General features: G+C 40.1%; 1 protein-coding gene across 8 annotated transcripts; it reads left to right on the top strand.

The window, feature by feature from the left end:
• Nucleotides 1–351: 351 nt before the first annotated feature.
• On the top strand, nt 352–20,469 carry GYG2 (glycogenin 2). Of its 8 annotated transcripts, none has more exons than XM_075736590.1 (10): nt 352–473; nt 1,246–1,365; nt 7,161–7,302; nt 9,862–10,036; nt 11,187–11,349; nt 11,914–12,040; nt 12,962–13,184; nt 14,335–14,475; nt 16,177–16,287; nt 18,222–20,469. In XM_075736590.1, exons 2-10 carry the CDS (start codon nt 1,359–1,361, stop codon nt 18,381–18,383), a joined length of 1,251 nt encoding a protein of 416 aa, XP_075592705.1. In that variant the 5' UTR covers nt 352–473; nt 1,246–1,358; the 3' UTR covers nt 18,384–20,469. The 8 variants fall into 8 exon arrangements, with proteins under 8 accessions (XP_075592705.1, XP_075592696.1, XP_075592689.1 ...); XM_075736581.1 differs by lacking the exon at nt 352–473 and adding an exon at nt 912–1,003 and having other exon boundaries at nt 1,249–1,365; XM_075736574.1 differs by lacking the exon at nt 352–473 and adding an exon at nt 913–1,003.
• The last annotated feature ends 2,877 nt before the right edge of the window (nt 20,470–23,346 follow it).

Below are 23,346 nucleotides of genomic sequence, written 5' to 3'. Positions count from 1 at the left end.
GTACCTTTTCTCCCCTGTCTAATGAAGGAGGGGAGTGATAGAGCTGCTCTGGTGGGCACCTGGCCCTCAGCCAGGGTCAACCCACCACAACCTGGGTGACAAGTTATCTGACTGTGTGTACCTATAGGTGTTATGGTGGCTCAGAGAGGTTAAGGAGCAGACTCCCTTAACTCGTGGTGAATCCCATGTACCCAGGTTACCCTGAACCACGCTGCAGTCACACTACTCGTGCTCTAAGATCTTTTTTTTCCACCCCTTGCAATCTTCACCATCAAAGGCGTTGAGGTTTTCCTCAAAGGGCTGCACGGTAGTCTCCCCCAGCTCATCTTTCATCCTCTCCGTTTCTGCACAGGAGTGCTGCAATCGAAGGAGCAGGCCTTTGTCAGCCTGCCGCCCTGACCCTCCGGCCCCCGCAGGCCGCAGCTCCCCGCACCGGCGGCCGGACCGGGTGCTCCCAGCTCCCGGCGCGGCGGGTGCGCAGCCAGGGTGCGGGGCCGACCTCCCTCCCAGCCACGGGGCTTGCTCTTCTCTTCGATGTCGGCCTGAGCCGCCGCGCAGCCCCTCAGGGGCCGGCCGGCCCTCCTCTCCCGGGTGGGAGCCTGGAAACAACGGCGGGGGTGGGGGTGAGGGGGTGCCTCTCCTTCCCCAGCGCCCCCGGACAGCGGGCAGGCAGCCTGCCGGGCGGATGGCCCGAGAGGAGGCGCCTGAGGGAGGATCTCTGGACGTCCCGCAGAAACCCACAGCTTCCGAGAGCAGCGCGCAGGGAACGGGACGGGAGGGAAGAGGAGCGAAGGGGAAGAGAGGCGAGAACCCCCCCACCCCCGCCATGACGGGAGGGCTCCACGGGGCGCTGCCCCGCGGCGGCCAATGGGGCTGGAGCGCCGTGCCGCGCCTCCGGGAGGCGCCGCGGTGCTGCCGCCGCGCGTGGGAGCGGGGGTGGGGGGGCGCCGGGCGTGGGGGCGCCGTGGGGGCGCCGGGCGGGCGAGCCTGGAGCAGCGGGCAGGTGCGGGGCCCGTGTCAGGCGGCGGCTGCCGGGACTCTGCCCTGCTTCGGGGGCAGGGCGCTGCGGGGGCGCACGGCGGGGCAGGGGGCGAGAGGAGGATGGCTCCCTTGCAGTAAAGGCCGCGCCGGCAACGGGGGGCGGGGTGGGTCGTGTCAACCTTCCCAAATGGTCTCTGCCGCTAATGCCGTTTCTCTGCTGCGCAGGAGTCCCTGCGAATATAATTCACCTACCACTGTCTTCAGCAGGAAAGAGGCTAATCCCATTTCGCGATTTACCGGGCCCGCTGCGAGCAGGTGAGGCGGCGGCAGAGGTGGGCGCCGTGGGCCTGGGCCGTGCCCCTCCCGCCTGCCGCAGGATGTCCGGTGAGTACCGCGGCCCCGTCCGTCCGCCGGGCTCTGCCTGAGGGGCTGCCGTCGCGTTTCGCTGCACCCCGCTTCGTTTGTGTTGCGCTGTCTCTCGGGGATGGCGGGGCTGCACCGGCAGCGCAGGCCGGTTCCTCCCGGGGCCTTTTCCCTCCTCGCACCCCGGCGCGGACGAGGGTCTCCTCCGTTTCATTATCAGCCAGAGTACTGGGCTGTAATTAGCAGTCTCAGATTAGGATTTAAGGCGTCTCGCCGGTGGGATGAAAGAGCTAAACACATTTCTGCGTTCTGCTTGTAGGTACAGATTGGCCTGCCCAGGCCTCTGGGCACCTTCCTGGTGGATCTACCTGCAGGGAGACAGGCTGGGGCAGGCTCCTCTGGCTGAGGCAGCGGCAGAGAAACCTTTCTTGTGTCCCTGCTTACATAGCAGCGGTACCGGTTATGTTCACTTATCCTTAAAGCCATGAGAGGCTGGTTTAAGGCTAACTGCACGGGCTGGGTGTCGGTGCTGTTTCGTTTCGTGAACCTGCTCTCAAAAGTGAGGAACAATTGGGCGGCAGCCCCTTAAGTTGGGTTTGTTGAACCACGTGAAGGGTGTCACAAACGTACCTTCTTGGGCACTCGGCCTGGTGAATCCTGAGTTTGAATTAATGTATGTGGCACTTCAGCGCTGGGGGAAGATGCAGAAAGGGAGTCTGCAGATTAAGGGATTAGAGGATTGTGGTTTGGTTTTGTTTGGTTCGTTTGTTTGGGTTTTTTTTTGTTTGGGTGTTGGTTTTTTTTTTCTTGAAAGGAGAGTTGAAAGACTGGAAAGATCTAACTTAATGTATCAAGTCCTCTGTGCTGGCTTTGGATTGCTTAAGCAATTATTATTACATTTTTTTCAAACTGGTATGTTAGTATTTTGGGACTAGTTTTGGGTGCTGTTATGCTTATTTGCATAGTATAATATTGTTGCACTTGATTTTTCATAAAGATAATTTGCTATCTGTTGAATAACAAAATTGCAGGGTCTTGAAGCAGAATGTAACTTTTTTTAGCTGAAAGATATATAGTAAAAGCTACACAGAATGAGAAACAAGTACACTTTCTATAGCCCTCCAAACTAACAGTCATAATCCTGTCTACTAAAATTCAGTGTTGTTTTAATAAAGGATAAGAGAGAATCTGGTTTTACATCAGGCAGAACTTTGTTAGACCAAGAGAAATATTGCATGCCATTAAATGTCAATTTATATTCTGTTATAAAAAGGTCTGTGTAAAAGTGTTGGTGGTGCCACCTTCATCAGTAATGTAAATGTTTCTACTGTTGGACCCAGACTGAGGAAGCATGGGAATTAAAATTGCCAGCTGTGATTTGTTTACTATGGCAAGAAGTGCCTCTTTGCTGAAAACTTGCATAACAATTTCTGACATAGGTTACTGTCTGACATCATTATTAATTTTACCTACTTATAACAAAATAGTTCTTGACTGTTTTTAAGGTTCTGGGTGTCAGCTGGAGCAGAGCTTTCTGTTCCAAGTGCTTCTAATACTGTCATGCTAGATCAGAGAAGTGAGAAGGCCTGTAGCTTGCTTTATCTTTGCAGTAGTCTAACACGTCTTCACTGAGACATGTTTCTGGGGGAGGATGCGTAGGGACCTATGTGTGGGAGGGGGAGTAACAAAATTGTTGTTAGAAAACGTGATGCGAGTTGGGGCTGTGTTTTATATCATCGTCGCTCGGGATTTCAGAAAGGTGTTTTGGGCTCGGCGGGCACAGGTCCGGACTGCCGCCTGCCCGTCCTGCAGATTGTGTCTGAAGTAGAAGGGGGGAGGTGACAAAATAGCAACAGATGGTACCAGGGAGGAATTTAAGAAAGCGATGTTACAATGTTGGTTCGTATGAATGGCAGTACATGGTGGGGACCTAACCAGCCTGTTGCAGGCTTTTAGCTATTGCGTTGTCTGCTTTTATTTTTATGGATAAGATGGGAATGTGTTATTTAGAATATGCTGGTAGGAAAGTTGTAGCATATGAGTCTCTGGTCTCCTGTTGCAATTCTGAAGTGGGCAACTTGGCAAATTTGAATTGTTACTCTAGGAGTCACAGCTAGAGCACATTAATCTTTTCTCTGTCTATCAGAAGAAAGAACGAAATATATTAAAAAGCTATGTCTAGTGGATTATGAAAAAAATCCCACTCTACTTAAACTTGTCTTGAAGCTGTCAGGTGCATGTGGTTCATTCAGTGCTTGTTATGGTGAGTCTGTCCTGATTCTGAGTGGGCACCTGGTGTTTGTTCATTCACTCTCTCTTTTTTTATGTGAACATCAAAGTGAGCACCACCCAGTCCGCTTGTGGTGTGGATTCCAAGCAAGGCTTTTAGCTGCCCTAGAATTGTTTTTCAGGTCTGCAGAAGAATTTTGCCTGTGGCAGTGTTGACAGAGGTACTACTGCTATGAGTGAGTAGCATAAGAAGTTGGTCATCTTGGCTAAAAAAGTGTAACAATTTTCACATAAAATCACCTTGACTGTAGTGATTCACATTGTTTTTGCTGTCTTTTCTGTGTTGCTGTCTGTAGCTGCAGAGCAGGCTCTAAAATAACTCACCAAAATTATAAGCTCGAAAATCCTTGGTTTGTTCTGAGAAACTATTGCTAGGTATTAAAACTGAGGAGCCATTGCTGATGACAATGATTTCTAAATTTGCATCTTCATGTGCTGTGGGGTAATCCAGACAAGAGAAATGAGCAGATTTATAAATTCATACAACATGGTTTTAATGTGACTCTAGTCATACACTTTTCTCATAATTCACTGAGAGTCAGTGGTATTAGCCATAGGGTTCCACAGCTTGAAAACAATTTGCTTGAAAACTTAATACTGTTCACACTAGGTATTTTCCATAAAAAAATCCTATTGTCATTCAGCACAAAGAATTGAAAGTTATGCGTAAAGCTGCACTTGACAGTTAAAAAGTTTCAGTGAATTTTAAATACCTACACCCTTGGCCTTCAAACTTAAAAGATCAAATCTTCTTTTGCAGCTTAAAGTCAGTGAGTGAAGCCCTGTGTACATTAGATTTAAAGGAGTGTTGTCCTTGATTTCAGTTAAATGGGAATTTTCAGGTAAAGGGTTTACTTTCACAAGTTTATATGAAAATCTGATCCTTAGTTTTCAGTTATAAAAATAAAACATTTACTTATAGGGACAGAGTTCCAAAGAACTTTCTAAATGAAGCAAGTAAAGTAACACTTCTTCCTTGAAAACAGGGATTAGATGAAAGAACAAGTAATGATACAATCTTCTGATTTTAATTCCCTATGGATCCTTAGTGGTTTAGTGATGCCCCTGTATGATTTTAAAATAGCTAGGACATGCTTCTCTCTTTGTACCAGAAATATTTTACTGCTGCATGGTTTCAGTCAATAGTTTGATTATCTATTTAATTATCTCTGTAATGATTCACTCTATTAAGGCGGCCATAATATGTATCCCACATCTGATTCTCAAAAGAGACAATTGGTTTCTTTTCTGTGTGAGATATTAGCAAGAGTTTCTTAGAAACTGTATTTGTTTGGCAGTTTTCTTCCTTGTGATTCTGACCACAACTTTAGCCTGAGAGGTACAGGGCATAAAAGCGTACGTAGGATGTGGTAATTTGCCGTACCAACTTGATGAAGTATTTGATGAGTAGCTTGTATATTTTTAGATGTATTACTTATGTAAAAATTCAGCTTCTGTAGCTAAAAGAATTTGCAGAAGCAGTAAGAAGATTATGTCTTCAGTTTTGTGGTTGTTATTTAAAACAGTATTTTAAGATTTAAACTCCCACTCATTTCACAGTTTGCTTTTTTTATTAACCTACCCCCAACGTTCCTCTCAGTAGTTGTTTTATTACCTTTATTTGGCTGAAGATGCCTGTTGCTTAACACAAAAGTGTTTTTCTTTGCTGACTCTTTGTGTCTTTTGAGAATAATTTTATTGCTAAAGTGGCCTTCAGTGGTTTTTTTGTTTTGCGTGTTTTTTGTGTGGGGTGTTGGGGTTTTTTATGTATGCTTATATTTACTCATTTAACCTTTTGGAAAATTGCAGTAGGAGCACCTCACTTGCACAACTGCCCTTTTAAACCACTCTATGTAAGCGACTCCTTATTCATTGTTTTCTGGAACAGCCATAACTTGCTTAAGCTGTTATAATAATGGGAGATTTGAAAGCTCCTTTTTTTGTTTGCTTCTTCTGGAAATTGTGATTAAACATGTTATTGGAATTTTCTTTAGCTGAGGGATCTGCAAACTATTTTAAGTTTGTATGGATGATTAAATTTTTTTTTTTTTTTTTTTTTTTTTTTTTTTTTTTTTGGGTGAAGTTTAACACTCCTGGGATTCTTTTGAGGTGCAGGGATCTGTTGCAATGCCAGCAAACATAAGATGTATGTGCTTGATTCAAATTCAGGTTTGGCTGGAGATGAGTGGGAGGTAGGGCAAAAAGCAGGGGAGAAGACAGCATATGAGTGGGTCTGTGCTTTCCTCTGGATTTGGAGGACATGAAAAATGAAAATACTTGTCACTGGTACCAACCATACTTCATTGAATGCCTTGATGTTAAGTTAGAGGTTTGAACTCATTCAATTTGGCAGCCTCTGGCTGAGGCAGCCATGAGATCATTTGTTGGGTTCTCCGCAACTAGTTCTGTGAGATTCTTTCCTAGTGTCTCTCACAGAGCCTGGAAACTATATGACAGGGTGGTTTTGTTGTTATTGTTTGGTTGTTTTAATTTATTTAACGTAATTACTTGTCCCTTAAGATGATGGTGGTTTTAAACAAGTAGTTCAACAGAAGTATTTCTTGAAACTCTGTAGAGCTCAGTGGAATTCCCCCTCATCTGTGCGACCTGCTCATCTTGTTCTGGTTAATTTTGCAGCCTAGAAAGCTGAGGTCTTCCTTCTGCTCTGAGGATGCTGTTCACCTTGCTCAATTGTAGGTTCTGGTTCTCCCCAAGAGAACCCTGATAACGGTGTTTCTGTTGGAGGGCAGAGCTAAAGAAGCAGCCCCTCCTGATACTGCCACAGGCCTGGTATCTCTACAAAATACATTGTGTCTGCTACTGTGCTGGAGTGTAGCTTGCTTGCTTTTTATTGTAACTTTTTTCCCCTGGGTTTCTTGACAATGGGGGACATTCCTCATTTTCATGGAGTTACTTGAGGCAGGGATCCTTAGCTTCTGCGAGGTGTACCTACCTCAGTAGTAATTTCTCTGCATTTGTTCAGCCAGCACCAGTTACTCCCATACAAAGAGGACAGGGCAAAGAATAATGCCTAATGGGTTGATTCGGTGAGGTAATGGAAAGAGGACATTTCTGGCTAGTACTTAACATCCTGGTTTTTTTCCTTAGCTTTTGGCACTGTATAAATAGGAACATTTTCCTTATTGGTTGTGTTATACTGTGTTAGTTAAATATAAAATCTAAATATTTACAGATTGGCTTTTTTGATTGACGTTATGTTTGGGCAATAAGACTTGGGGAATTATTTGTTTAAGGCTAGTCTGAAAACTTAATACTTGTTATTATGTAAATCAGGCAAACAAACAAACAAAAAATTCAGAAGTATACATTCTGCAATCAGGTTCACTGGATTTTCTATTCAGTTTTGTCTTCTGGGGGAGTTTGGGAAAGAAAAGAGCTTATCACAGGGACTGCAGGTTGTTATAAGCTGCAGCCTGTTGGTTAGCTGGAGGAGGAAGATTGTAGGAACCTGCCAAAAGAGCTTATGTTAAAGCTGTAAAGTAACTCTTCTGAATATTTGCTCACAGTAACGGATCAAGCCTTTGTGACCCTTGCTACTGATGATGTGTACTGTCAAGGTGCTCTGGTTCTCGGACAGTCGTTGAGGAACCATATGACATCTAGAAAATTGGCAGTACTAATTACACCAGAGGTTTCCAGTGGGATGAGGTAAGGATTCATATATTTTTGGAGGTTGATATTATGGAAGAATAAACAAAAGCGTGAAAGATTTTAATAGGCTTCCTGTGAATTTCACAGCATTATGTCTAGAAGTTTGCCCCTTGGCTAGTGATTTCTGACAGGAGTCTCAAATAACAACCATGGTAAGACTGTAAGCCTAATAAGAATTCCCTTGCAAAAGTAGAGCTTATGGCTGGAAGTTGTCTTAAACCTGTAATTGGGAACACAAACTGAAAGTTTGGGAGCTAAGGTTTTAGTGTCTTGCTTTTGAGCCAAAATAAAGGCACTACTGTTTTTTTTCCCCAAGAGTTTCTCTTTTAGAAAGAGCAAGATACATAACCACCTGGGACATCAGAAGTCTCCATAAACCTTAGGGGCTCAGTTTCAGATGCCTGATAATCTTAAAATATTGGTGTGCAGCTATCATGATGAGAAATTAATTTATTTTTGCTTCTTCTTTTTTTCTTTTTAAATTGCTGTCCAGCTCAGGTTGTGATTCTACAGGCACTATAAAATTGCGTGTACAGAAATCTCATTAGATCTGTTGAACTCATGCCCTGTTATTTGGAAGACTATGTTGCTGTTAAAAGGAACATGACATGCCATAGCTACTTAAGCTCTTAGATCTGCTATGGCTTGGGAAGTGTGCAAGCTCCTGATTTCTGTATGCTATGTGATAGTATTTGCAATGCATAGAATCATAGAATGTTTTGGGTTTGAAGGAACCTCAGATATCATCTATTTCCAACCCCCCTGCCGTGGGCAGGGACACCTTCCACTAGACCAGGTTGCCCAAAGCCTCATCCAACCTGGGCTTGAACACATTCAGGGATGGGGCATCCACAACCTCTCTGGGCAACCTGTTCCAGTGCCTCACCACCCTCACAATGAAGAATTTCTTCCTTATATGTAATCTAAATCTACCCTCCTTCAACTTAAACCCATTACTCCTTGTCCTATCACTACATGCCCTTGTAAATGGTCCTCCTCCAGCTTTCTTGTAGGCTCCCTTCAGGTACGGGAAGGCTGCTATAAGGTCTCCCTGGAGCCTTCTTCTCTCCAGGCTGAACAATCCCAACTCTCTCAGCCTGTCCTCACAGGAGAGGTGCTCCAGCCCTCTGATCAGCTTTGTGGCCCTCCTCTGGACTTTCTCCAACAGTTCCATGTCTCTCTTGTACTGAGGCCCCCAGAGCTGGACGCAGTACTCCAGGTGGGATCTCACGAGAGCAGAGTAGAGGGGCAGAATCACCTCTCTTGACCTGCTGGTCATGTTTCTTTTAATGCAGCTCAGGATATGGTTGGTTTTGTGGGCTGCAAGTGTACATTGCTGGGTCACGTTGAGACGTTAAACAGTGCCGATCCCAGTACCGACCCCTAAGGAACACCACTCGTCACTGATCTCCACTTGGATATTGAGCCGTTGATCACAACTCTTTGAGTGCAACCATCCAGCCAATTCCTTATCCACTGAGTGGTCCAGCCACTCAAGCATCTGGCTCAAGAAACATATTTTCCCATTTTTGCTGTGATTAGATGTACAGAAATCTGTTTTTACAGGCTTTCATAGTATGGATTTTGTCAGAACACTGTGACCTTCCTGAGGGAATACTGTATACATCCTGGGTGGATATGATGTCCATGTTTTTTTTTAAATCCCCATTCAATGGGGGGGAAAAAGATTTATAATGTATTTTTTTTTAATCAATGATAGCATTTTTTAAAAAGTACATAACTGAACTATGCTTTTAAAAATCCGCACCTACTTTTAATACTTTCCCCATTAACTCCCGACCCTTGAAGATCAGTCAAGCAAAAGCTAATGACTGAAATCTAGATAATCAGCACAGGCTTTTCTTTTTCTGTGTTTGTATGACATCCAGGACTTTGTAGTTAATATTGTAACACAAACAAGTAAGCTGTGTTTAAAAGACTTTTTTCTTGTGTCTTGAAGGGAAATTACCTACTTTGGTATCACTTATAAAATTCTTATGAAAGATATGCATTAAAAAAAGATATCTTCCTAAAAGTCTCATTTGAGATGATTTGTAATAGTGAGCAAGTATATATTGCCTATTTTAAAAGGGGCAGTTTTGAAGCTGCGTTTACCTGGGCATGGCGTAATAGACTCAAATGACTGTGCTGGCAATGCATGCCACATCCCGTGCAATGCTCAGGGAACGCAGCGTGATGCTGTTCTTCAGAGACAATTGTGCAGGATGAAAGCTGCTTTAATTTCTGTTGGTGTTTCTATAGGAGATTAAGTTGCGAAAATAAGGATTGGCTTCTCCTCCATGCAGCACCTGTTGCTTTTGAGATGCTGGCCCCATAGTGGAAGAGGCGATGGTTGATGGCCTGATTGATAGCTGTCACTTCAGCAGACTGTTTACAAAGACTTTAAACTTCTGACTTTTCACTCTAACCAATCAGTCTAACTTTTGTTATTGTTATAAAAAATGCAGTACTGTGCGTCTCTGTTTTCATGCCAGAAGTGAACTCTGACGAACCTTTCTAAATTCCCTTCTTTCTCTCCACCGCTTGCTCTGGTAGGTCTGTCCTCCGCAGTGTGTTTGATGAAGTCATAGAGGTGCATGCGCTTGACAGCGCTGACTCAGTCCGTTTGGCTCTGATGCAGAGGCCAGAACTAGGTGTAACCTTCACTAAACTTCACTGTTGGACACTTACTCATTATAGCAAATGTGTCTTCATGGATGCAGACACTTTGGTGAGTAGAGTGGGAGCTGTGGAAATGTTTGTGTCCGTCTTAAAGAGCTAATTGAGTACGGGATGCTTCCTTGTCAGGCAGCCTACCAGGCTATAAAGTGACCAGAGTTGCTGGTAGTCAGAAGGTTGCAGGAGCTCCAGCTGGCATGTTTTGGCTATGCTCACGGTTTTGCCAGCTGCATAGAAATAAATCCTGTTTTAAGAGTAGCCTCAGGACTGTCCTCAATAGATATCACAAACACACACTATGCAAATGGGCTTCTGACAGATGTTTAAAATAGCTCGCTCTCATATACTTTCATTTGGACTTATTCTGGTCAGGAAGGCAGGTCATTCTTAAAACGGAGTTAAAAAAAAGCCCAGAAACTTTAATTAGTTGGGGGGTTTGTGTATGGGGGGTTTTTTGGTTTTTTGTTTTTTTTTTTTTTTTAAATCTTTTAGAGGTATAGAGATAAAAAGGGCTATAATTTTGGCAAGGACAATCATGTCAGCTTTCCCCTGCACTTACTTGGCTCACTTTGGAAGACTGGGATGCATTTTAATTTAATAGGAATGTATTTGAATTAAAAAACAAATTAAGTTATTTTTCTCAGGGGATGAGGTGGAGAGGCTTATGATTTCCTGCTTTATGTTAAAGGAGGAAGGCAAATATTTTTTTTTGCTTGTTTTAGATTCAGTGAAGTAATCTTTCTCCTAAAAAAATTTTTTTCTCCTGCTTTTCACAGTTGCTCAGTTGTGGGTGGGGTCCAGACTTTCAGCAACTGCACAGCTTGCTTTCCACCAACTTTAAAAGTGGTCTTAACCTTAACCTGATTGGTATTCTCCATTTCCTTGAAGGAAATTGGGTGTTTTCATGGTATGTTATAATATTTAAAGGGACCTTCTGTAGAGTCTCCAAGTGTTATGAAATAATTTCAGAGGGCTTGAGCTTTTATCAGAGAAATCATGAAGAACCACAATTAATGTTGCCTTATTATATTAGAAATAGAGGCTCTGACCCATAGCATATTTTGCATTGTCACTGCTTTTATGGTCTGCAAGCTATGTACTTGGCTAAACTAGCAGTTTACTCTATTGGTACTGATTTAGCTGCTCATGTTAGAGCATATGTTTTTCTAGAACAATTTTTCTTTTTTCCTACTGTCTCTAAGGTGCTTTGCAATGTCGATGAATTGTTTGATCGAGAAGAGTTTTCAGCAGCTCCTGATTCTGGCTGGCCTGACTGCTTTAATAGTGGTGTATTTGTGTTCCGACCTTCTTTGAAAACTTACAACCTACTGCTCCGGTTCGCTGCTGAACATGGCAGCTTTGATGGTAAGGGGCAAGGCATAAGGGATGAAGTGCAAGATGTTAGATTCCTTCTCAGTAAGCTGTTTTTCCCAAAGCTTCCATGCTATCTGGCAGAATGGAGGAAGGCAGGAGTTCCCTGGGCTTTATGTAATTGTGCCCCCACAAAAATTTAAAGTGCAGACCTTTGCCTCTTACACGCTACTTAAGACCCATTGATTTATTGTGGACTGTGCTTCCCAGAAAAGTGTCTGAGGAACATTGTGTCTGAGTCTTGCTCAGTAAGTTTTCATTTTGCTGTCTGGTTTAGGAGAGAGAAATACAACTGATCTTCAGTCTTCTGCTCTGAGGGAGAACAAAACCCTCTCCTACTCCTTTCTTCATATATTACAATAGGACTCCATTTACACTGAACTTGCATCGGAGTGGATCAGGTATTATTCACTTGTACCTGCTCACATGGCCATCTTGTGAAGTCCAAGTTGCAGTCCCATGAACACACCAGTCTCACTCCCATCCTTGGATGTGAAAATTTGATGTAAATTTGAGTATATGCATAATGATAGTAATTCTGCTCTATATATTCTTTAGGGGGTGATCAAGGCTTGTTGAATAGCTTCTTCAGCAACTGGGCAACAGCAGATATTGGCAAGCACTTACCTTTCCTCTATAACTTAAGCAGCAGTGCTGTATACACCTACGTTCCTGCTTTCAATCAGTAAGTAGTAACACTTCTGACTGACTGTAAACCTCTGTAGTTTCTTAACAGACATTCTATTATAAGAAAGAATGATAATGGCATATTCTGTAGATTATAAATTACAACAGTCAGAAATGATATTATGTAAAAATCATACAGTAGAAGCTCACATGCAAGACATTTGTATTGCATCTGGATACACAGAGAGTCCCAGAGCTGGCTACACTGTTTCATATGTTGTTTCAGAGAAACTTTTCTCATATTTGAAAAGATGTAGATTACTTTAGCATTAGGTTCTGACAGCTTTACTTTGAATGTTGTTCCATTTTCCAGTCAGTTCTATGGGAAACAGTTGTTTGGGGTTTTTAATTTTTTTTAAACAATTTCTTAGTTTCTTCTGTGAAATGAAATTTGTGCTAGTAATTATATGACTTCAGACAATGCAGTTAGGAAACTTTCCTGGCAGAAGGCAAGTTGGATTTAGGGTGTCACAAATTACTGCTCGAGTTGCACAAAACACTCCTACTGGAAGGCGAACTTAGGATGGTGTATTTATCAGTAATTTTTAATATGGGATCAGTAATAATCAAGTTTCTTGATTCAGTGTTTGAAGGGGTATTTATTTGTGAACAGAGCATGCGGGAGGACTGGAAATGATACTACATGAGCCTGTCATTTTCCTTCATGAACTTTTCTACTAGAATCAACAGCTGGAAGCAAATGGCAATGCAGCCTTTTGACTTCTGTATGCTAAATGAGATACCTTAAAATAATAAGATAGAAAAATTACTAAGTATATATTCATACTGAATGTATTGCTGTTGCAAAATGTTGAAATTACCTCACCAGTAAGAGTAAGCATCTTTCTTTAGCAGTTTATATAGGCAAAAAATTTGTATATATATTTAATGTATAGACCTGTATGTTTAATCTCTATAGTTTTGGTAGAGATGCCAAAGTTGTTCACTTCTTGGGAGCGACAAAGCCCTGGAACTACAAATATAACCTTCAAACAAAGAGAGTTATGCAGGATGGCACCACCTCTGGATCTTTTCATCAGCTATCATTTCTTGCCCTCTGGTGGAATATATACAGTGCCAGTATATTGCCTTTGTTAGAAAAACTTCAAAAGATAGAAGAATCGGAATCCGAGGAATGCAAGGTAACTAATAAGAAGTTTGTGGGAATATCCCAGAATCACAACAAAAATTCTGGAAATGATGTATTTGCTAAAGGAAGGAATTACATGAAAAAAACATAGTATCTGTTGACTGGTGGTAGCAGTGATCGCTTCTAGAAGCAGTTTAGGATGGATTTTTAGTACTATTGGCTTTCCAGAAGTTTCCCCTATCCCCCTTCTTAACTTATGAAGAGTTTGTATGGGAATGTATGTGTATAGATTCTGCAAATTAAACACAAAATATGATACAAATTAGCCAGAGAAGGTGATAATCTGGCTTTGAAACAGACAGACTTTTGAGTTTTTGGAGATAGTTGATGTAGGCCATCAAACTAGCCCTTGAACTACAGTAAAATTTACCTTTTCGTAAGTGCATTAAACTTGTTTCATGAGGGTCATAACAAATAAGTCAGATTTGCAAAGGCAGTGTTAATAACATTTAGGATGTTATATTCGGTACTCATGTCATCAAGCATTTACTGAGCTCTTTACACTTGTTTTTTTTTTTTTCTGCCAAGGAAGTGCACCAATGTATGGTTTCCATGAATAGAATAAAAAAATCCATTGATAAATGGATGATTTCTTGGAGACCAGCAGCATAAAGTAATGAGTAGGAGAAGTATGATTTTTAATTTTGTATCCAGACATGACAATTTAGATCACTTTTATGCATATGTAATTTTTTTTTTTTAATATTAGACTATTACTATCATTGAACTAATGGCATAGTCCCATAAGATCAGTTGGACGATTACCACCAAAGTCCCAGAGAGGAATTTGGTTTGTTAACCTCATGAGAAATTGGAAAGCAGAGGAAGGAATGGGTAGTTTTTGATCTCATACTTTAACATGCATAAATTTTAAGCAACTGTTCAGTAAAGAAATATTTCAGCCACGGCAACACAAAGATGGAAATACCTGTTAGATTTACCTCCTGATGATGCCAGCATACTTATGAGTGCCAAAATGTAAATTGCTACATGCTCTAAATCTGGGACCGCAAACTTTTTTGAATTTATTAACTTATTCCTTTAATGCAGAGATCCCTGTAAGGTAGTGAAACTGTTGTAAATAAGATATTAATTTCCTGCAAAATTGCATTTCAGTGGTGAGATGTTCTTGTTTTTGTTAGCATACTTTCAATGGAGTTGAAATTACACTGAAAAAAGTCAGTCCTTCTGTGGCCAATTCGCTGCAAATGCCTGTGCTTCCAGAGCAGACATATGAAATATATCCCACAGCATGTTCACCTGAGGAACTCACTTTCAAAGCTGTAAGTATGATGTCTATTACTATATGTAGTAACAAAGTAAAATGATATACTAAAATGAGATTTTTTAAAAATTATGTTTCTTATCTGGGAAATTATATCTTCTTCAATTTAGCTGTAGCTATTGAATTTTCTTGCTAGTGTCAGAAACAGTCTAAAGATTATCTATTTTCTTTAATCTTTAGTCATGCATGCATGATGTGTCTGGAGGTTGAAAGAGTTTACATTGAATTTTATGAAGAGATTACTTATTCGAAGTTTGGTACTTAATAAAGTGTAATACAAAAAATTTCTGTTGCTAAAGTAATCTTTTGAATATTAATACTCTTGTGAATTAATATATTTAAAACTAGAATCCTTTCTATCATTCCTCTGTAGAATTTTTTTTTTTTCCCCAAAGTGTTGACTCTGTAAACTCTTCCCCAAATTTCTGTGATTTGGGCAACAAGGAGTATCTTAAAAGAATCCACTGATGATCATTGTAGGGCTCCTGGTTCTTTTGTCACTGTTCTTGTATTTGGGTGTTTGTATTTGGGTATTTCTGTTGCACTGACTCCCCTTATGTTTGACATAACAGCACAATGTTTCTGCAGCCGTACATCATTACGTGTTGCATGATAAACCATGCTACAGCAAGGTACAATTGGGAGAAAATAAAATTAATGTTCTAATGTCATCTGCTGTTGTAACTTGTAGACTAGTCTCTAGTAAGATGAAGACAGATTTTATTATGTTCAGTGCTTAATCCCTTTAGACTACGGTTACTCCATAAAGTAAAACTGTAGTCTTCCTTCCTTTCTTTTCCGCCCTGAGTCTGGAGGGGCTAAAGGAAAATTGCAAAACTTCCAGCTCTATAACTTAACACATCTTTTGCAAATAAATTATTCTTATCTTGTGTGTCTCATACATCTGACTCCATTGGAAATGCTCAAACCAAATAGGGACACATTTTCAATATGTTTGCTTGGGGTAAAAAAAAAAAATGTTCAGTTAGTGTCCTTCAAATTTAAATTTCTTTTGTTTTTTAATTAGTAGGATTGGCTTATCAGAAGATCGTATTAGAAATTAATAGCCCAATTCTCTTCTTAGGAACACCATCATCCCACTTTTCCTTGCTTAGCTTCAATAGTCTTGTGGGATTGTTTTGATTTTGGTGGAAGACACTTCAGAATGGGATCTGTCTACTCATTAATGTTTTGATATCTGGCAAAGGCAAATATTTGGGGCAATATGTTTCGGGCAGTCTATTTTACTTGTGTTTTGGAATGCATTGTTCTGTTCTTATTCTATGTATATATAAAGCACATGAGTTAGAGCAAGCTATTATCCTAAAATGAGATTTTTCTCATTGAAGTTTGGCCTTGTGAATGGTAGGCATCTACTGTAAGCTAGCTTTCTGGGCTGTTTCTGTAGTCACTGAAGAATGACAGGCACTTGAACCCGTTTTAGGATGAGCTGAGCTGCCCTCTGGAGGTACTTATCCTAGATTGATTATAGTAGGAGCTTAGATTGAATACCATTTTGATAGTTAAAGCTGGGTGAGATGAATTTTGTCCTGGGTGATAACGTGTTTCATTCCTTTTCCTCCCATCCGTTGCTTTCCCCTACCCCAAGACTGAAATTGATTTGTATTGTATGAATTCTCATGATAAGGAAACTATGAAAAAATATTCTCCTAATAAAACCTCAGTGGCTGTATTTTAGCAACCTGTATGTGAAGTTGAACAAAGCGGTTCTAACGTCCATCTCTCTGAGCCTGACAGACCTTCAGAACAACTTGTATTTCATCCTGCGTTTCAGGAAGCCTCAGAACTGGTACATGTAGCTTTCTGCATTGTACATCTGTTGCATGCATGTCTTTGCTGCCAATGTAATTTTGGGAAATCTTAACTAGTTATGATGCAATGTGCAAATAAATTCTTTAATCTTTTAGATATGTAATTCCCTAACTGCTTCCAATACTGAGGTATGATCCCTTTCTAGTTTTCTTTTAAAAACTTCTAGTTTTTAAATGTATATTTTCCTGTCCTAGCCCCCAAGTAATAAATGCATGGTATTAATTTTAGCTCTCCAATACTAACACACGTAAAGCTGTTTGGTTTTTTTTTGTTCTGTTTTGTGTTGTGTGGTTTTTTTTTCTTCTAATCTGCTAAGTGATGTTTCCAAGCAAGTGGAAAATGAATTTACAGTGAGTCAGGCATGGAACCTAAGCTACTAGGCTTTCCTTTGTGATCTTGCACTGCATTTATCTGTGGGCAGCATGACAGTGGTGACAGACTTGGCATTGATGGGGGTGACAGGGTGCCAAGGACTTTTATCTCGTAAGGTACACAACACAGCCATTCCCTAATGAGGCCTGTTGTATGATTGTGAAGCACTACCGTGAAATACTTTAAGACTGAGAAACAAAACTGTAGGTGAAACAGTAGCTCCTGTGCAGCCAGGGGTGTTTGGGCCATAGCTAAAATTCTTCATTTCTAAAAACATGATGATTCCTGTCGTCTCGTTAATGGCATCCAAAGCTGTTGATAAGGCTTGCCAATGGTAAAGAAAGGAATCTTCATGCATTACTGTAGTTGTGTGTATACAAAGCCTGGAAATTAAATACCAAGTATTGTTGCATATTTGGATATATAGGGAGCAAGCACGCTCTTCAGAGCGTTTATTCATGTTTAAAGTCATGTACAGAGTGGGACCCCAGTGGGCATACGTATGGAAGGAGGCAGATGCCCAAGCACATAGGGTCATGTAGGCTGTTTGAAATACCTTACCTGGCCTGCAGGTGCAGGTCTTGTGCAAGTCCCTGTGCCTTATCTGCCCCAAATTGGCAGACGTAATGGTTATTCCAGGGGATCTGGGCAGTTTAAGCCACTGATTCCTGCCCATTAAGTTCTATTCTGAAACATCTTAATATGGAATTTGTGAGGGCTTCACTGGAAGGCCATTCTGGTTGATTGTGATTTTGTTTACAACATGAGATGAATTGTTTGCCTTAAAGCCTCTTGGAGTAGTACTGAAAGCAGGTTTCAGTTGCCTTGATTAGTCCTTGTTATATTTCATCTTTATTACTGATTATAATTGTTGGGATGTTCCAGTTTTACTGGTATTGGTCAATCATGGATACAGTTTTCCTTTTACCTGGTTGAAATTATCTCTAATAATGTGTCTTGCATTTGTGCAACTATGATAGCTTGATCTTGAATCAGGATTCATAATTTTGGACTGTCATTCAAAATGAACTAGTTATGAATAGGTGTAATGAATAGTGTCAATCTTTTGAAGTAATTTATATGGGTAAGGTGTCTCACATCTGCTAAACAACACTGATTTCACAGGAGATCAGATAAAACAAATGACCTAAAATTCCAGGAACTTATGTTCACATGAAAGCCAGTTGAAGATAAAATTTGCACAGATACAAGCTTACACTTTATTGTAGGAGATATTTTACTCTAACCAGGCTGTATTTGTCCTATTCTCATTGTGGTGTTTCTGAGTATGTCAAGGTCTGAGTTAAGACAAGTGAAGTAAATGTTTGGTATGTTCAAAGATGCTATGAAAAGTAGTAAAAGCATGGGAAAATGAGATAGCATTATCAAAACAAGAATGAGTGTTTGAATACTGTTTGGTTTGTTGTTTTAACTGGGAGTATATAAAGCAGAAGTTTGACATTTAAGGTTTAACTTCACAGCACTGACATGAGAACGACCAAATGACTGTTTTCCCCACTGTTCTGCTTCTTCCCACAGAACGAGGTCGCACATTCTGTTTCAGAGCTGTCTATTCACTTCAAACCAGAAGAACCAAGTCCAGAAGATGAACGGAGAAAATGGGAGGAAGGACGCATGGACTATATGGGGAAAGATGCTTTTGAACATATCAAAAAGAAATTGGATGCATTTTTACATTAAGATGGAGTGTACTGTAATGGCCATCATGATCTATGTTTCTTCTATAAATGCAGTCCTTGAATACTTGGCTATCTTCATAGTTTATTTGACACCAAAGTAAGAGGTAGATATGGATCCTCGTATATTTTGGCGGAAGATTAACAGATACAGGCTCTTGTTTTTTAACTGTTAAGTGTGCCTCATCTTTATTCTGTGTGTCTCATCTTCATTGTTCTCCCATTGTGCCTTCTGAATGGTACTCTCTGAGTCTGAACTCTCATATTTATCACTCTTCCCTGCTCCTCCCCATAGCATTCTGCAGAAATAGTTGTGAGTGTGAAACATGTTTGGAAGTTGAGATTATTTCACAAATTGAGATTATTTCAAAAGTACTTTTACCTTTTAGAAGATGCTATAAAACTATTTAAATGAAAACCTTGTTCTTGAAACCAGGTTAACACTTGCAAGAGCAACCGTGGTGTAGACTTCAATATGAGTAAAAAGTGAGGAGATGAAATCCTGGCCTCAAAGGAGTCTGCAACAAAACTTTTTCACTTAAGTATACTTAGGATTAAAGAAAATTCAGACTTTGTCTGATATCACTAGTGGATGTTCTCCCTATTTATAGGAAGCTGCTCAGCTTCATCACCAACGTGATGAAGAGTGGCGTAAAACTTAAGATAGACTGATAACATATGTTAACCTTTTATATTGTTGCTATAGGATACTGTTGCTTTTTTAAAAATATTGTTAAATTTACTTGCATATTCAGAGTTGCTTAGTCGGAGGAAGAAATGCTGACACTATGGCGTAAACCTTCTGGTGCTTTATATCAATCTGTTTACAGCACTTCAAACTGCAGTTGACAAAGGCATTCTTCTCCTTTAGCATGGTGGCCCCATACTGCAGGCAGTTTGAGTGCAACTGAAAACACAATTGGCACTTGTTTTAGTAAACAAGCCCTTTGAAGATCTTTTAAACAATAGCTGTGTGGGGGAACTAATAAATCTGTGAGTGTAGTTCCAGAAAATTCTACTGATGAGACTCCATTGTATTAAGGATACTTACGGGGGACTGCTTTGTGAATTTGGGTATTTAAATTTGTCTTAACAAACAAGGAAGAATAAATACTTTGAAAGAAAGAAGCTGGACAGGTGTGCTAATATGATAACAGATTCGACACAGTTATTCATAGTGCCAGTCAATATTAGAATAAGAATTCTGCAGTGTTGATGCAGGACTTGAAACACATTTCAGTCCACCAATGTCACCAATTTTAGTACAGATATACCTAATAAAATAACTTGGGAATTCTGTTTAAAAAGCAATGATGTAACACTATGCGTCAGAGGGATTCCCATAGATGCTAGTGGAGAAAAAGGCAGGGTAGGAGGGAAGGAATTTTTGTTTCTTTTTCCCCCATCAAAAAGGATGGGGGTGGGTGGGGAATAACTTGCACAAATTAGGAAAGGAACGAAAGAGTCAAAAGGTCCCTTAAAGGAAGAAGAATTATCTTTGAGTGTTTTAGAATTACTTTCTAATATTCACAATAGCAGATTTGCTTCTACTTTTGTGGGGTATTTCTGATTTTATCTAGTTCTTTATTTCTCATTTGTTTTAAGCACTCTTAAAGTGGGAATCTCTTTGGTGGGTCTGCTGAATTCAAGCTTCTAGTTCAAATTAGATGTTTAGGGTCTCTGAAGTCAGAGAGAGAAATGTCCAGAAGATGATTTTTCTCAATTTCTCCATTGATCATAAAAGAATGCTCAATAACCTGCCTCTCCCGGGTGGGTAACCTTTGCATGGTAACACAGGTGGGTGCGTTCTGCCTCTTGCCGCACGTGGCCCAGTGCAGCACTAGGCAGAGATTGCAACAGCTGCAGTGTACTCTTAGTGTGTGGCATTTGATCTGCTGATTATCCCTCTTCCTTAGTGAACTTGTGCACTTCTGGGAAAGTTACTCTGTTTTATAAGCATTATTGCTAATATAATTCAAACAGTTTTTGAAGACTATATAAAACTGTAGTCAACAATGTGAACTCATGCTTCATGCAGCTGTACTTTTTACGGCAACTACTAGATCTTACTGGGCACATTAATTAGATTATGGGAGGAAAATTATGTGAAATCAGTAACTGAAAGGTTTTCAAATAGGCATATGAATGTGGTAAGTGGAATGTAGTCCTGGAATACATCTGAAAGTGCTAATATGTAAAATGGTACTGTGTGTGGATTATACAATGTTTTGCAAAGAAATGTAGTACATTAATATCATGGAAATAAAATAGAAATGGAAAGGACGTGTGAAGTCATGTGCTTATCAGATATTGCAGTTACAGGTTGTTTATGTTGTGCCAGGCAGTATTATTTGTGACTGACTAGTTACTTTAATATGTTTTTTTTAATTTTATTAAATTGCATTTGAGACATTAGCACTACCTGCTGAGCAGAATTAAAAGGTGTGAGTTATAATTATTTCTACAGGCATACATAATTATAGGCTTTAGGATCTCTTGAATTAGCACAACAGTAGTTGGTTTATTGTATTTCATGGAAAAGTACAGCTGTGGTTAAAAACCCTGCCCGAGTTTTTGTGTACTGTCTTCACACACAACATGTTGATGTAGTTACAAGTAATGTAGTGTCGTAGTGGATTCTAGCACAGTACTGTTGTCAGCAGGGTGTGGGAAAGGAGAATCTTGGGAGTGAATCCAGAATTTTTGAGTGCCGCACTTTGGGCAGTGTTCTTTGCTCTTAGACATCATTCTGAAATCTTGGGGCGACGAGCAGGTCTGGGGGTGTTGTGGGCAGCGTGTTGCCATGAACCATAGGGCTGAGGTTTGCCAAGTCAAAATGTGACTTGGAAAAAAGCAAGCTTTGCCTAGAACTTCTTCTATGTTAGAGTGTGGTATGGCCCCAGGTATTTTTAGGGTAAAGAAAGTTAAGAAATGTAGGCTTTTTGGTAGCACCATTTCTCCCTAAACAAGACGTATTTTCACTTTGGGAATTTGGAAGGCACTGTAGAATAATAACCTCAATGAAATGTAAAGGGAAAAAAAAATGGCATGGTAAAATGAGAACCACTGAAGATCTTTTACCAGCTGGTCTGTGCGTGTGTGTGTGACTGAGAGTTTTGGCAGTATTGTTTAAACCCTAGTGACCTGAGAAGCCGCTGTAAGGATTTTGAAAGGCCAGACTCTGACCTATTGCTGTGTGACAGGCTCTCTATTAAAAGAAGACAGCTTGTGTTTAAACCAAAACATGCTGATTCTTCTTCTGTCATGTGCTTAGAGTTATTCACAGCTAGACTTAGAGGGTAATTTTATTTGCCATACAACAATTTTATTGGGTGTTCTTCATGTATAAACAGGAGATAGTGTGGGTTTGCCACAAAGAAAATTCTTCAAAATTTTAGACATGTGGGTTATTGCACTTTCCTAGCCTACAGGAAAAGGAGATTGTTGTTTGTGAAATATCACTTTACTTACTGCCTGGTGTCTTGTGAGGACCTTTGCAGATGGGTTGTTCTTGGGAAAGAAGTTTTCTTTGTCTCTGTAGTTCAGGCAGCTCATGTCAGTTGTTTTGTAAGGCTGGTATTTGAAAAAAATGCTTCATTATTTTTTTACCTTGATTTTTCTGTCCATGAATGAGAGGCTGGGTTAGTAGCAGGTGGCGTGATATGTTTGCATGCTCCTGAAAATGTCTACTTGTTCAACAGAAACAAGTCTGTGGTATGTTTATTTGTTCCTTAATGGGTCTGATTCTGTTGTTTTGCTGATCTAAACTCTTTTGATGCATGTGACTTTGAAAATAACACGATGGGCCCATTTTCTTAGCTTACATCTCTAATATTTTTACCTTTGCGTAAAGGTATTTAAGTTGGACTATGGAAAAAACGTTTTATGTATTTGCTTTTCCCCCCCTCAGTTTTCTCTTTATTATTTTGGGATTTTATTTCTGGGATTCTTTGTTTGTTTGTTTTGTGGTTTTATTGTGGGTATTTTTTTTTTAAACCTGCCCTATAAATGAGATTAAATGCATAGCAGTCAATTCTTAAATAGCCTGCAAAAATACACGTCAGTTAATACTAATCATTGAAATAGTCTGCATTTTCAGTATATTGGTTGCAAAACACTTCAGCTGAAATTCTGTTTGTCCTAAGCTGGCTGGCTCATAAATAATAGTTTCTTTGGTGCTGGCAGTTAAAAGGGGTGACACTCAAGAAATACGTTGCATCCTGGTATAAACTTTCAACTTTTAGTAACAGCATGCCATAATTACAGCAATGGTAGTTAAAAAAAAAAAAGACAATGATATATAAAATTGACTTTGAACATTATAAAAGCCAATTGTTAGAAGACTGATAATGATATACTATGAATAAAGGAAAAAAATACAGTTGCAAGCATTTTACCTGAATTTTACTTTGACTGTTGTCAGAACCCTCTCAACTTCAACAAACTGGAGGGGGAAAAAAATTTAAAAAATTCCAAGAGAACCAGCCTCCAACTTGTGATTATTTTAATACTTTTCCCAATTCATGATGGCATGATGTTAGCAGCCTTGGAAAAGTGTTTGTTCTCTTTCATGGTACTGTACAGAGTTCTGAACCATGATAAATAGAGGTGATTTTCCTTCAGCTGTGTAATATCAGAAACAGGTGTTTTGTTTTATTTTAGAGAACTGTGATTTTCAAAGCCTTCTGATAGTATTAAATACTTGGAACAAAACTGATTGCATGTGATGTGTGGGAACCTGTTTTATGTTTTGTTTAGTTTAAAGAGTTGTTTGGGTTTTTTAAACTTCCTTAAATTCCTTGTGTTTCCAAACCTTTCAGTTACAGCTTTTAAACAAATGGCAGAACAGGTCATTTGGAACCTGCAATATCCCCATTTGTCTCAGAAATGTGGGATTGGGTGTGTGTGTGTAATTTTTTTTTTTTTTTTCTGGCTTTCAAAAAACTTAGTAATGCAGTAGTACAGTA

The sequence above is a fragment of the Balearica regulorum genome, chromosome 1 (genome assembly GCF_011004875.1).
Source record: "Balearica regulorum gibbericeps isolate bBalReg1 chromosome 1, bBalReg1.pri, whole genome shotgun sequence".
NCBI lineage: Eukaryota > Metazoa > Chordata > Aves > Gruiformes > Gruidae > Balearica > Balearica regulorum.
Note: the sequence above shows the minus strand (reverse complement) of the source record. Positions and strands in the feature narration are given on the sequence as shown.

Bases quoted from the DNA above. Each gene is read 5' to 3' on its own strand.
- GYG2 (XM_075736548.1), top strand. From the start codon at position 1,185: ATGCCGTTTCTCTGCTGCGCAGGAGTCCCTGCGAATATAATTCACCTA. The intron at 12,041-12,961 runs GTAAGTAGTAAC...TAATCTCTATAG, and splicing joins TACGTTCCTGCTTTCAATCA to TTTTGGTAGAGATGCCAAAG. The intron at 14,476-16,176 runs GTAAGTATGATG...GCTGTATTTTAG, and splicing joins AGGAACTCACTTTCAAAGCT to CAACCTGTATGTGAAGTTGA.